The 14490-nt window shown below is 41.5% G+C and overlaps 2 protein-coding genes across 4 annotated transcripts in view; one reads left to right on the top strand and one right to left on the bottom strand.

The window, feature by feature from the left end:
* LOC119498668 (nucleoprotein TPR-like) overlaps positions 1 to 6301 on the top strand; it is a 33016-nt gene extending 26715 nt beyond the window's left edge. For 2 of the 3 annotated variants that reach the window (XM_037787711.1, XM_037787712.1), the window contains exons 44-55: positions 396 to 470; positions 764 to 1030; positions 1116 to 1323; positions 1406 to 1620; positions 2980 to 3051; positions 3184 to 3275; positions 3408 to 3520; positions 3624 to 3722; positions 3858 to 3999; positions 4208 to 4305; positions 5343 to 5453; positions 5961 to 6301. In XM_037787711.1, coding sequence (XP_037643639.1) covers positions 396 to 470; positions 764 to 1030; positions 1116 to 1323; positions 1406 to 1620; positions 2980 to 3051; positions 3184 to 3275; positions 3408 to 3520; positions 3624 to 3722; positions 3858 to 3999; positions 4208 to 4305; positions 5343 to 5453; positions 5961 to 6016 — 1548 coding nt within the window. In that variant the 3' untranslated portion in view covers positions 6017 to 6301. The remainder of the gene's footprint in view (positions 1 to 395; positions 471 to 763; positions 1031 to 1115; positions 1324 to 1405; positions 1621 to 2979; positions 3052 to 3183; positions 3276 to 3407; positions 3521 to 3623; positions 3723 to 3857; positions 4000 to 4207; positions 4306 to 5342; positions 5454 to 5960) is intronic. The other variant, XM_037787713.1, reaches the window with a different exon arrangement.
* A 142-nt stretch (positions 6302 to 6443) lies between these two features.
* Positions 6444 to 14275, bottom strand: prg4a (proteoglycan 4a). The gene is made up of 13 exons (XM_037787714.1): positions 14104 to 14275; positions 13906 to 14022; positions 12505 to 12618; positions 12069 to 12128; positions 11063 to 11125; positions 10833 to 10988; positions 10599 to 10700; positions 10048 to 10134; positions 9692 to 9831; positions 9155 to 9314; positions 8278 to 8376; positions 6974 to 7099; positions 6444 to 6803 (listed from the first exon to the last, which is right to left on the bottom strand). Exons 1-13 carry the CDS (start codon positions 14180 to 14182, stop codon positions 6568 to 6570), a joined length of 1539 nt encoding a protein of 512 aa, XP_037643642.1. The 5' UTR covers positions 14183 to 14275; the 3' UTR covers positions 6444 to 6567.
* Between the last annotated feature and the right edge of the window lie 215 nt (positions 14276 to 14490).

Raw genomic sequence — 14490 nt, 5'->3', positions numbered from 1 at the left:
CCAAATGCTTTCTCAAAATGTTCCTCATTCTTAATTCTCCATACACCGATCAGCCATAACAATAACAACATTAAGACCACTGACAGGTGAAGTGAATGACATGGATTATCTCGTTACAATGGCACCTGGCAGTGGGGGGGGATATATTAGACAGCAAGTGCACATTTTGAACTTTGTGTTGGAAGCAGAAAAAATGGGCCAGCGTAAGGATGTGAGCGACTTTGACAAGGGGCCAAATAGTGCTGGCTAGACGACTGGGTCAGAGCATCTCCAGAACTGCAGCTCTTCTGGGATGTTCCCGGTTGTCACTGTTTTTTGTTTTGTGTGTCTTTCAATTCCTTCATTATTAACGTATTGACTGTGCAGTTACAGCTGTGTAATGTGGTGTGTTTCAGATGGAAGGGGATGAGGAGATTGAAGAAGAGCTGAGGGATGAAGGAGAACAACAGGATTCACCAGATGACAGTCAGGTCAGTCACTAAGGCCTCCTACACGCTTGGCACACGGGAGAGGTTACAATCTGCAACCTCACCACTAGATGCCGCCAGATGTTACACACTGTACCTTTAATCTATAATGAAAATGGTTAGTTGCAGCCCCAGATGAGACAGATGTTAGTCAATGTAGTTGTAGATGACGCTACTACAGACATGCACATTAAGTTCACAGCTGTAAATCCTCTCCACTAGCAGGGGAATGACATTGAGACCACCTGCAGTGGTGTAAAGTATTTAATAATAATGTGTTCATGTTTGGGTTGCAGGAGCTTCCAGACGACTGTTTCCCCGTTTTAGCTGAAGAGGACGAGGACATCGAGGAGGAAGGCGTGTCCCAGTTTGTCCCCTCTGATATGATGTCCTCTCAGGGCTCCGCTATTATCCGGGACGTCATCGTGATCGACACGGACAGCGAGAGCCACGAGAGCAAAGAGGGGGAGGAGAAGCAGGAGGACGAAGGTGAAGAGGACGACGACGACGAGGAGGAAGAGGAGGAGGAAGAAGAAGAAGAAGAAGAAGAGGAAGAAGAAGAGGTGCTGTTTTGTGTATTATCATGTTAAAAATGTTTTCAGCTTTGATCTATAGTCCAGAGTAAATAACTTTCTGTGTCTGCCTCAGTATAAGGAGGATCGGGAAGGTGATGAAGACGAGGATGATGATGATGCTGGTGGCAGCGGGATGAGGGGAGGAGAGGAGAGTAACGAGGAGAGCAGGGAGGCAGAAGAGGAGGGAGGGGAGGACGAGCCATCGGGAGCCACCAACGCCGAGGAGAGTGTGTGTGGAGCGTCTTCAGACTCCCAGCGTCCCTCTGAGCCGTCACACAGCAGTGAGTCCTTCTGTCCTCTCGCACTCGTCTCACTGCTCCTCATTTATAAAACCATCTAATGTGAGTCGCTCCTCTCTTCCAGATGAAGGCAGCAGCAGCGCCGCGTCAGAGTCCGACCCCCCCAGAGACCTTTTCCACTTCCCCCCAACCTCCTCCTCCTCTTGTGTACCCTCCCCCTCCTCCTCCTCCTCCACCCTAACACCCCGCCTGCCCCACCCACGGAGGCCGCCACACCCTCTCCCACCTCGGCTCTACATCCAACCTCCGGCTCCGGAGCTGGGACCCCCACACACACAGGTACAAACACACACACACACACACACACACACACACACAGCTTGATCAAATGAAACTGAACTAGAGGTGCTAATTTTGACATTTGTTTTAAACCAATAACCGATCCTCATTAACCGATTATTAACCGTTAACTGACAAGATTAGTGCGTCGCATGTAGCGGTGCGCCAGCTGTAGCGTATGGAGCACAACAGACAACTGAGTCCCCAGTTCACCCGTCCAGGAGAGTTAGCAGCCACGATGCTGCGTGTAGTGTCGAGGACACATGCAGCCAACTTTACCAGTAACTCTCCACCATTTAGGATGTCAACTGTGTGTCAGCCCGGCGTAACGATAGCAAGTGTGCGACAGACCGTGAGTGTGGGGTTGTCAGTGGCGTTATAGCTGTGAACGTAGCTGTAGCAGTGTGTGTAAAGTTTATTTGTCGGTGAATAAATGCTACAACTCCTCAAGACCCGAGCCATCTTCCTGTATCCTGTATCTCCAGCTCAGACTCTCTTAAGGTGGAGCAGCTTTTTTGCTCAGCTTTTTAATTAATTTTTAATCTTTCTTTTAACAGTATTAACCGATAGCATTAATCAGTTAAAATTCTTAGTGTCGGTTAAACAGTTAATTATGAACATCCCTAGGACTAACTAAAGTTAGCTGTAGCTTTATCACACAGGACACTGAATTTTCTCCAAACATCCTCATAGTAGACTACAGTGTTAATTTCGTTAATGAAAACTACGACGAAATATGTTCGCCATCAACCTTTTTTTCCCATGACTGAGACGAGACGGCACCGACGTCATTAAACACCAACAGTGACGATATAACACATGCAACATTGTTGATGAAAAAACACGAGACTAAAATGTAGTTTAAAAAATAAAAACTTTACAAAAGCAAAGCTGCGTTCTTGAACCTGTGTTTTTTATCAGATATTGATAAGATAAAATCTAATGTGAAATAAGTTTGATTAAAATGACAAAATGATTGGTTTGACTGGACTAGATTGACCGAAATGTTCAATATAATAAGATGACTATAAAAGAACATTTGACACGGGACTAAGACTAAATTAAAAAAGGACAAAATTAAGAGAAAAAAGTTGATTAAAATGTAATGACTTTTTGTTGACTGAAACTATGAATGATGAAAATGACTAAAATGTGACTAAAACTAATAAGTATTTTCGTCTAAAGGCGAAGACTAAATCTAAAATAGCTGCCAAATTGAACACTGGTAGCCTATTAGCTCACTCATTCAAGTTGTTTTAGCCATTTAGATGACTTGATCAGTGCTTTGAAAATGTCCTGGAAGGCAATTGAATAAATTGTAGAAGACACTGACCGTGATGAAATGTGTTTGTTGATCAGAGACAGTCCTCTCAGCTGCGCAGACCATCAGTAGGACGCGGACCTCAGCTGACCCCTGGAATAGGCAGCATGGTAAGAGACGGAGTGTGTTGGATTACATTTACTGTTAATGGTGTCAGAACATATCCGTCATGTGTTATTGGTGTAAAAAGGCTCGTGCTGTGTGTATGAAGCATGTGAAGTAGATCTGTGAGTGTGTTGCAGCAACATTTCTTTGATGATGACGACAGAATGGTTCCCAGTACTCCCACTCTGGTGGTCCCACACCGCACTGACGGCTTTGCTGAGGCTATACAGTAAGGTCTACACGCACGCACGCACACACGCACACGCACACACACACATTTTACAGTAAGAAGTCCTCAGAAAATTCCCCTCGTGATAAATCTCTCATGTTACCTCCCCGTGTGTGTCTTTCATCTCCTCAGTTCTCCTCAGGTAGCAGGTCTGTCCACCAGGTTCAGGTTTGGACCTCCAGAAGACCTGATGCCTCAGACATCAGCCTCACACTCTGACCTGGGACAGCTGGCGTCTCAAGGAGGTACGACACGCACGCTTACATCCACAGTCACACCTGAACTGATCTCAAAATAGTTACATTCATCCAGTCCGCCTTACAACTACTACTACTACTGTGTGTGTAGGTCTGGGGATGTATGAGTCTCCTCTGTTCCTGGCTGCTCACGATGAAGACGGAGGAGGACGGAGTGTTCCCACCACGCCTTTACAAGTGGCTGCACCAGGTGAGACACACACACACACACACACACACACACACACACACACACACACGCACACACACACTCTCTGGACATTATTCAACACGTGTCACTTTTAAATCTCCAAATGCTGCATCGTGACTCTCTGTCTCCCGTCAGTGACGGTCTTCACAGAGTCTCTGCCTTCAGACAGTAGTGACCACATGGCATCCCAGTCGGTTCCCATGGTAACCACCTCCACCGGGATGGCTAGCGCTGCAGATGATGGAGATGAAGTCTTCATGGAGCACGAAGGAGAGGGGTGAGCGACTTCTGAACAGTCACACTGGGGAAGCTATTTCAGATTGGATTTAGCATTATAGACATGACCTCTGACTATCTGTGTAAAAATTTAGCCACAAATTCACAGACTGACCGATCACGGTCCGGACGTATATACTCGGGTTTGGCTGATACTTGTTTTTAGGATGGAGTATTTGTGTGTTGAGTACAGTATTTGTGTTTTCCAGTTCTGGTATTGAATCGTCTTTGGAGAGCCAAACAGACATGGAACCAACAGGACAGCAGAGTGATGATGCTTCACTGCCGTCTACCAGCCAAGACCCCGGTAATTTATTCTGTTTACTGAACATCATAGGGTTTACATAGGGTCCTACATCAAATCGATTTTCATTATGAACCCCAACCAACGTTTTTCTGGCATGTAAACAGAACTTCACTGACTTGTTCACATTCTAACATGTTAGCTTCCACATCAACACAACCTTTCACCTTTCACTTGTTTTATTACACGGCTTTGTTGAATACTCGATTCTGATTGGTCAATCACGGCATTCTACGGTCTGTTATTTCTTTATAACTGACCGCTGCTATAGATCCATAAATAAAAACATTGAAACCACAGCAGTTTGTACAGAGATGTACCTGGACATTCATCACAACTGGAGGAATCCTTTTAACATTTAAAGTTTAAAGTCTCGGTAACACTTCATTTTACAGGTCCTTCAAATTTCATGGTAATTAGGTGATAATTAGCAAGTAATCTATTTGAAATTTCTTTGGAATTACTGCCAAATTACCCCGATATTTACCTCAAAATTTATTAAAAAAATTACTTTATTATAAACATGATTTAATAATGATATGCTAAAATAGCATATAATAGTTAAAATAGGGCCCTTAGGCTTGAGAAGCGGCTCTTCACCGGAGGTGGAAAACTAATAGAAGACACTTCTGATCAGACACAAATCTCACCATCATGTGACTTATTGTCTACACAAATGTAACCTGGTAGCTGATGTCATGATTCAGGGAGTTTTTTTAAAGGAATTTCAAAGAAGTTATTTGCTAATTTGTATATATTTATCAGCAGACATGGAAATAAAGCAGATCAATTAACTTTGGATTCCTATCCTGGAAATTACCAGCTGTTGGGAAATAGCAGAATATAATAATTAAATAATGTTTATAGTAAAGTAATTTTTTTGATAAATTGAGGTAAATATTGGGGTAATTTGGCAGAAATTCCAAAAGAAATTCCAAATAGGTTATTTGCTAATTATCACCTAATTACCATGAAGTTTGCGGACCGGTAAAATGAAGAGTCACCGAAGCCTCGTTGCTCATCACCGGTTTCATTCACAGACACCAGCAGTGCCGCCCAGCGGCGCACATTGCCCAGTCTGATGAGCAGCCTGCTGGGCAGAGGGACCAGAGGAGGGAGGGTCGAGACCAGGACGTTACTCAGCCGCAGAGGTAAGAAACTAAAACCGTCCTGGACGACTGGACTTTCAGTGTGTCAGTAAAGATTATATAGGGCTCTTCTTTCACAGAGTCCGCCATGTTGCTCCTCCGTGTTTCTACAGTAGCCCAGAACGGACAAACCAAACACTGGTTCTAGAGAGAGACTTTGCGTTTTTACGTTGAAATGGCAGCTTGAATTTGGTGGTTGTAAATGCACCTGAAGGCCACCATAGTTCTTCTACACCAGGGGTGTCAGGCTCATTTTAGTTCATGGGCCTCATACATATATCATACATATATCTCCAGTGGGCCGGACCAGTAAAACAACACCTCCAATAATATAGTAATCACTGATATTGTACACTTGCAGAATAAACTCCACTCCAGGGTATAATGATGAAGCTGTTTATTAAAGTGCAATAAGCAGAGGGCAGCGTAAACGTGGGCACAGAAATGATGATGCTGGATCATCTGGATCATCTCGGTCGTTAATTCTTTCTCCTCTTCGTTTGTTTTCAGGCACTTTCTCTCGAGGAGGAAGGGGAGGGGCCATGGGCAGAGGGGGCTTCGCCTAATGATGATGTCACCATCTCATCCAATAAGGAAACGAAAAGACGACACTTATTCCCTGGATTATTTTTTTGTTGACTTTTTTGAGACATTCAGTATTCTCAATAATCACACTATTATATAAGAGATATGGGATGTACTGTAGATGCTTTGTATGCGTGTGTGTGGTCACATTGTTTGTGAAACCCAGTGATGAGTTTTTAGTTGTGTGTTTCACAGAGCGTTGTTATTTTGTTAGCATCTTCATTTAATACACTTGTTTTAATAATAAAGTTGAATAATGGATAGAAGCGTATCGTCCCAGTCGTTATTAAGTTATCTCTCATGTGTCTTTAGCAGTTTGGAGCTTTGGGGTTTTATAGAAGGTTGGAGCTGTTAAAATATTTGATTGTATTTAGTTGACATCGTACAAAACAAAACTTTCTTCCGGGAGTTAAAAATCATGATATGAATGTATTAGAAAAACGTTTTGTGCGTTAGACAGTATATTTGCGTAGTAGAATTTGTTGCGCTGATACAGAAAATACCAGAACAGTGTCTCCTTGGCAGGATGTTGCTAGGGACAGCGCAGCCAAACTCTGATGGAGTTGACTGGGAGGGGAGGGTTAGCGTTTAGAGTGGCCAAGTTGGCTGCCACAGCACCAGCAGCATCAGCAGCAGCAGCATCAGCAGCAGCAGCATCAGCAGCAGGGCTGAGGCTGGGTGGAGGTAGTGGGGGTGGGAATAATGCAGATGGGTGAGGTGAGGCCAGTACCGGCAGGTCACCTGAGATCTGGCAGCTGAAGAAGAGAGCTGCAGAGGAAAAAGTAGACAGAAAAGTATAATTTCAGCTCAGACACACTCAACTAGACTGACGTATTACTACACTAAACTACTTTTCTCTCCGTCAGTGACTCGTAGAGTTACGCTAACCTGTTGCTTTCTAATGAGGATAAACAGAATAATGGATGGATGGTTCTTACGTCCAGAGAAGATGTAGTGATCGTACAGATGACTGCTCTGAGGGCTGGGCATGGACAGAGCCGAGGTGACCGGGAAGGGGAATCCCTTCAGAGACACTTTGATGTTGATCTCTCCATTTAGAAGAACTGAAAGATGTGAGAAATGAAAACAACAGCATTTAAAGTGACAGTAGGCAGAATGTTGATGGCATCATTGGGCCCAAAATATTCCATAATAACCTTTCAGCATATTATAATTCAAGTGTTCTGAGAGAAAACTAGACTTCTGCACCTCCTCATGACTCTGTTTACAGGTTTTAAAAAATCCAATGATGGGAGACTTTAGCCAATCACAGGTCATTTCAGAGAGAGAGAGAGCGTTCCTATTGGCTGTGCTCTGGCTGCTGGGCGGTGCTTGGTATTTCCTCAACTGATCTCAACATGGCTGCCGGGTCACAAACTTTCTCATTTTACAGCTAAACAGTACACTACAAGATGATTCTGAAAACATTTGAGGAGAGAAATAGGCATTACAGTAACAGAATATTGATTCATATTTGATCAGCGCTGCCTAGTTTGACTGTTTGATCGGAGTGATTGACAGCTGCTCAGAGACGGCAAAGCTCCAGCTCGGCTCTGATTGGTTGTTTTCCTCCTGTCTGTGAAATCTTGCAGATGCCATTAGGAGCACCAGAGGACACCAGAGGAACATGATTTTTATTAGATTACCTGTCTCATGCACTACTGTCAAGATAGAGTGACCGTTTTATAAAAAATAACTTTTTAATCATATGCTCAATTCTACCTACTGCTGCTTTAAAGTACATTTAAAGAAATACTTCACTCAGAAAATGACCATTTGTTTATCCATTACCGTGTGAGTAAAAAACGTTTTTCTTGCATGCCTTATGCAGGCTGAATAAAAAAAACAGAGAAAAGTTATGATTTAGTGACGTAAAATGGTTAAATTGCCCCCATTTACATCACTTTAAGAAGTTTTCCTATTCCTTTTAAGAAGTCTACTTTGATAGTCATTCCTTTAATTTAACCTAATAAACTTAAGGTTTTATGTAATGATTTTTACTACTTATTGCAAACTAAATGCTCATTAGGACAAATAAAGTAGAGTTCATTATGATAATACTCTCTATAAGTGTTTGGTTAGTGGTGAGGACCAACAGTGGGTTGGTGCCTATTTGTTGTGGATGTTCTTGGTGTGTCCCTATGCTGCAACTTTTGCTGGAATTTTTTTTTTTAACCCATCCCTGGGCCTTTGAAGGAGCAGTTCAACAATTTGGGGGGAAAAGCTTTGTGAGTATACTGACCAGCCTGACGAGCGAAACGTCTGTTCAAGGAGCTCCTTGGTGTCTTGCTGCAGGAGGCGGTGCTGTCTGCTGGGAAGATGAACCTCTGCATGACGTCTCCTAGAGGACAAACATAAATAGAGCTACTGTTGGTAAAGTCCAAAAACTCAAACAGCATTAAAAAGACACACTGTATGTCCATCTATCTGCAAGTTTGTTTTGTTATCTCCACCAGGAGATTATGCATCCGGTTGTGTGTGTGCATCCTTGCATCTGTCCACGGCAAATCTCTCGTACTGCTGGACCCATCAGCCTGATATTTTTTGTGCTAATTTATGACTGTATGCTCAAGGACTTCTCCTGGTTGTGGTGATTCACACTGTTTGAAAAACATAGTTTATAGACTGTTTTATACCGTGATTGAATACTGACTCCTCACTCCTCTTAACAGGTGATCCAACAACTACTTCAGTTGGACTCTTGTTCCCGCTACGGATTACGAATTGTTCCCCTCTTGATTTGCACGCCAAGGTAGCTATGCAGCGTATGTATTACTATCGCTTAGCAAATGACAAGACCATCCTGTTTTAGCCTGTAATAATCTTGCACATGTTGAATTTTGCGCAGCTACATTTGCACATTTACTAACTTAATTATTTTTTTTTAATAAAGAACAAAACATTGTAACTTCTGACAGAAATTCAACCGACGAGTTAATCGGTCCTCGGTCCCCCCCCGTACGCTGCACGGCAAACGACGCCCGACGAAGCTGAAATTCGGTCCGACTCTAAAATGAGTCGTGCGGCTCAAAATTCAGGCCAGAAAGGCAAGACAGTGAACCCCTCCCCAGCTCTAGATTGTGCCTCCGTCTCTCTGTCTGTCTGTCTGTCTTCCTCACCCTTCATAAAGAAGTACACAGTCTCTGGTGTGCTCGTGGTGGCCGGTACTGCCAGAGCAGCATTGATGCTTCCTGTCAGACCCGGGAACTCAGATGCCAGAGGTTTGGGGTAGCCCGGCTCCATCACCATGTTTCCGTCTAGACGCCAGTACTGGTCTCCCTGGAGCGACGGTTGAGGAGGACAGATGGTGAGAGAGAGGATAACTTTCAGAAGTGATCTTGTAGTGTGTAGACAGTGAGTGGCCATTACTGTAACACATCTCGGCATAAACATACAGTATTCAGTAAATATAGAATGTTTACCAACACCGCTTACTTATTTTACTTAGTTTACGTACATATTTTACTTAGTTTACCTACAGTATATATGTTACTAGTAGTACTTACTGTATAATCTAGTATCAATGTAACAGTACAGAAATTGTTGTAGTATTAATATTATTAACGTGAGTAGTTGTAGTAATAGTCATAGCAGCAGTAGCAGAAGTAACACAGTGGTCGTAGTTGCAGTAATAATGGCTTATAGTAATATTGTACCTTGATGATGTAGGTGTTTCCGTGGCAGTTGCAGCGTGTGAAGACGGTATCGATGGGAGAGGGGACGCCCAGAGTGTCTGCGATACTCTGTGGAGGACCAACTGAGCGACTGACCGGGTCCACTGACCAGAACAGCTCACCTGAATCACACATATAAGTCAAACAGCTCACACTAAGATCATACACATACAAATTATATAAACACTATATTGAAATTATATTCCCAATACTGTGTTTACAGAATATCCTTTTATCCTCAAGTCATTACACACACTTTAATATGTAGAAACAATAGAACATTTATCCAGAAGGGCCTCTCGACGTGACAGTTTGCAACAACACACACTGATACTGACCTTTAAATATCAGAATGGTCCCGTTGCTAAGAGCTGTCAGTCCATTGATGGGAGAATCACTGCATAGGTTGACATCACCAAGGAGTCCTACAAACACACACAATATTAATCCTACACACTCAAAGGGTTAAAAACTGATCGGTAACACTTCATTTTACAGGTCCGCAAATTTCATGATAATTAGGTGATAATTAGCAAGTAACCTATTTGACATTTCTTTGGGAAAAACTGCCAAATTAACCCAATATTTACCTCAAAATTGATCAAAAACTGACTTTATTCACCATTTATGTGACTTATTGTCTACACAAATGTAACCTGGTAACTGATGTCATGATTTTTTTAAAGAAATTTCAAAGAAGTTATATTTTGAACACAGTGATTAGTGGTTAGTTTTCAGTATTTTAAAAGATTAAAAGTAATTTTGATAAAAAAAACACTGAATATTCAAAACATTTTTCATTACTAGAGACTTAAATATATAATATCACATTTGTAATATTTGTATATGTAAAGACACAAGAGACTGAAGTCAGGACCACTTGTCCTACCTGTCCCTGGTCCCTCAGACGCTCCTTCCACCAGAGCCAAGGCCTGGGCTACATCCTGCAGGGTGCTGGGTCTGGGCCTGGAGCCTGCTGGGTCACTGAGACCTGGGGACAAAAAAAACCCAACATTTAACATTGTTTAGACAAATGTAATAAATCAAATTAACACTTGTGTTTAACATATCTAGGATACAAGTTATTTTTTAAACGACAGCACCGGGTGGACATTGACTTTACCATCAACAGCTCCAGGGCCAGAGGGAGTGACAGGAGCACTGCCGCCCAGAGTCGGAGCACCGTAGCTGGGCAGAGAGGAGCCACGTGCTGGAGAGTATGGAACTCCATAATCAGAGAAAGGCATTGGCTGTAGACCAACGGGGATTTTCCTCACACCTACAGGAGAAAGAAAATGTTTTTATGTTTTTATGTCTCATTTTGAATTAGTTCAGCATTAAAACAACATCTACCTGTGTACCATTCCTCGCTCGCACTGTTGGACATTATCCATTCGCTCTCTGATCTCCGTTTCCCTGAGGAGGAGAAAAAAATATATATATATACATATCAGTTGTATGAGGACTGTAAGGACACAGCTGTTATCCAACATCAGTTTGGTATTCAAAAGGGAACACAAAAGGCAGATACTCAGTACAGCAACATGTTTCAAGCTTGTCTGAAGAGAGTAAAACTCAATATATTGTATTCTGAGTAGCTGCCTGTTGCTTTTGTGTTGGATGTAGAGCTGCAACGATTAATCGATTAGTTGTCAACTTTTAGATTTGAATAATTTTTAGGAAAAAGTCAAAATTCTCTGATTTCAGCTTCTTAAATGTGAATATTTTCTGGTTTCTTTACTCCTCTATGACAGTAAACTGAATATCTTTGAGCTTTGGACAAAACATAAATTTTCCCAATTTTCTGACATTTTTTTTAGACCAAACGACTAATCGATTAATCGAGAAAATTACAGATTAATAGACGGTGAAACTAATCGCTAGTTGCAGCCCTCGTTGGATGTTAGAAGGACTGTGATAAATGCAAATGCAGAACCCCCTGTTCTGATTTCATACAAAAAGTAAACTTTTTATACTCAGATATTATGCGTATGGTGGTGTGTTCTTTATAATATGACAGTTTTCTTAAAATTAGATTTTAAAAAATCGCAATATATTGAATTGTAACCCCTGTATTATGTTATGTATCGCATGGCCAGATTCTTGCCAATACACAGCCCTATTTAATACATATTCACAAAATGTCTTTCATTCTGTCAATTCAGATTCATATTCCGTCTTCACACATGAGCAATAATGGCCCTATTTGGCAGGTTTAAATACCCTTAAGGATTGTTTGGTTACTCTATTCATTGAACAGTAATAGATCAGGTGAGTGATAGCAGATTCCAGTGTAAAAGCTGCAGTGTCAGTGAAAGGGAAGCTCTTCTGCTGGTTGGTTAGTTGTTATACTGCTCACCTGAAGCTGCAGTCCTCACCGGCTTGAAAGCCGCGGTGCGTGAAACTGACCTTCTGGCATCTGAGGACAGAGAGACGAGGTGGAAGAAAGCATTCAGATCAGGATATCTTGTTCATTCAGTACCCAAGCTTGTTAAACCTGCAGTAGGCAGAACGTTTTTGGCATCAATGGGCAAAAAATCCCTAATAACCTTTCAGCAAATTGTAATTCAAATGTTCTGAGAGAAAACTAAACTCCTGCACCTCCTCATGCACAGAGGAACATGATTTCTTTCAGATTACCTGTCTCATGCACTACTTTTTTTTAATCATATTTGCTCCATTTCCATCCACTGCAGCTTTAACATCACTATAGTTGTGTATATGTTTCACAGTAGGGCATTGTGTATACATGAGTTGCTTTAGCTGTGGTGGTTGTTGTTGTTGATGGACATTACCGCATTGTCGCTGGTAGTCATGACAACAGGTGCTGTACTGGGTGCACTGTGGATCACACTCGCACACCCGACCACGTCTGTATGCCTCGCCACAGCGACCCTGACAGGACTGAGCTGAAAACGACAGACAGACCAACAGAACATCATCAACACAGCAGAGCAGAGTCACATCATCATCACATCATCAGCACAGCAGAGCAGAGTTTCAACATTTTAACTGGTCAAAACCGTCTGCCTGATTCTGCATGAAACAGGGTAGCAGAGAGCAGTGAGACCTGAGGAGACTAAAAAGCTTTGTAGAAACCAAAACAATAAGCTAAAGAGGGTAAAAGTTCCATAGAAACCAAAACAATAACATGAAGAGGATAAAGAGTTAATAGAAACCAAAACATTAAGCTAAGAGGCTAAAATGCTCCATAGAAACCGAAAAAATAGCCAAAAGAAGCTAAAAAGTTAAAGGAAACCAAAACAATGAGCTAAAGAGGCTAAAAAAGCTATAGAAAACAAAACAATAAGATGAAGAGGCTAAAAGGTTAGAAACCAAAACAATATGTTAAAGAGGCTAAAAAGCTCCATAGAAACAAAAAATAACCACAAAAAGCTAAAAAGTTAATAGAAACCAAAACAATGAGCTAAAGAGGCTAAAAAATCTATAGAAACCAAAACAATAAGCTAAGAGGCTTAAAAGTTAATTGAAACCAAAACAATGAGCAAAACAGGCTAAAATCCTTATAGAAAACAAAACAATAAGATGAAGAGGCTAAAAAGTTAGAAACCAAGACAATAATCTAAAGAGGCTGAAAAGCTCCATAGAAACAAAATAAATAACCAAAAGAAGCTAAAAGGTTAATAGAAACCAAAACAATGAGCTAAAGAGGCTCCAAAGTTGTAAAAAAAAAGGAGTAAAACAAGTTAAAAAGTGAATATAAACCAAAACAATGAGCTAAAAGAAGCTAAAAACTTAGTAGAAACCAAAACAATGATCTAAAGAGGCTCCAAAGTTTGAAAAAAATGAGCAAAACAAGTTAAAATGAGCTAAACCAAAACAATGAGCTAAACCAAAACAATGAGCTAAAAGAAGCTAAAAAGTTAATAGAAACCAAAACAATGAGCTAAAGAGGCTCCAAAATTGGAAAAAAAAATGAGCAAAACAAGTTAAAAAGTGAATAGAAACCAAAACAATGAGCTAAAAGAAGGTAAAACGTTCCATGGAAACGAAAGCTTAACGCCTATGCTGCAACATTTAATCACTATAAACTAAAAGTCAGACATAATAAGCGTCTAATCCTTCTCTTTGGTCTGTTCTACTTACATATCTTTGCTATATCTTAATACTTTTTGATCATAATTCACACAGATAAATCAATACAAATATAAATGTAGATCTGTTGAGTGTCATACCGCCGGTGCAGGTAGCCTGAAAGTCTTGGCAGCACTCATTATGATGCATGCAGTTGAAGTCACAGGTACACCGCTGGCCTCTGGTGAAAGCCTCCCCACAGCGACCCACGCAGCTGCCTGAAGAGAGACGCCACAATAACACTTTAGTTTTTCATAAAGCATATCATAACTTTAAATAGATGTGTCAGTAGTGCGTACCTGGTCCAGCAGCAGTAGTGTAGGTCACGGCAAGGCCACACAACAGAAGCCACAGTGACATCTTCATCATCATCATCATCTTCTTCACCCAAGAGCTGAACCGAAGCAACAGTTGTGATTTACAGAGAGAGACGCTGTAATAGAAAGAGTTACCTTCTCAGTGTGTCACCTCTCCTCGTCTTCTTTCAGTCCGTCAGTCTGTTGCTTTTATACACGAGAGACAGGACACTTTAAATTAGCATCACACACAAACACACACTCGTACTACGCCCACAGAACAAATAAAAACTGCCAAGACATATTTAAACTTCCTACACTGGCAATAAATGAACTCCTACACACAGTAACCAGACCACAGATGGAAAGTAAATAATTACAAGTGACCGT

The sequence above is a fragment of the Sebastes umbrosus genome, chromosome 12 (genome assembly GCF_015220745.1).
Source record: "Sebastes umbrosus isolate fSebUmb1 chromosome 12, fSebUmb1.pri, whole genome shotgun sequence".
Taxonomy (NCBI): domain Eukaryota; kingdom Metazoa; phylum Chordata; class Actinopteri; order Perciformes; family Sebastidae; genus Sebastes; species Sebastes umbrosus.
This window is presented reverse-complemented; position numbering and strand designations above follow the sequence as displayed.

What these genes read in the sequence shown, in the direction of transcription:
- prg4a (XM_037787714.1), bottom strand. Translation starts at nt 14,182, where the DNA reads ATGATGATGATGATGAAGATGTCACTGTGGCTTCTGTTGTGTGGCCTT. An exon ending in GGTGAGGACTGCAGCTTCAG is followed by an intron (nt 11,126 to 12,068) that starts GTGAGCAGTATA and finishes TCTCCTCCTCAG; the next exon opens with GGAAACGGAGATCAGAGAGC. An exon ending in ACGTTTCGCTCGTCAGGCTG is followed by an intron (nt 7,100 to 8,277) that starts GTCAGTATACTC and finishes CACATCTTTCAG; the next exon opens with TTCTTCTAAATGGAGAGATC.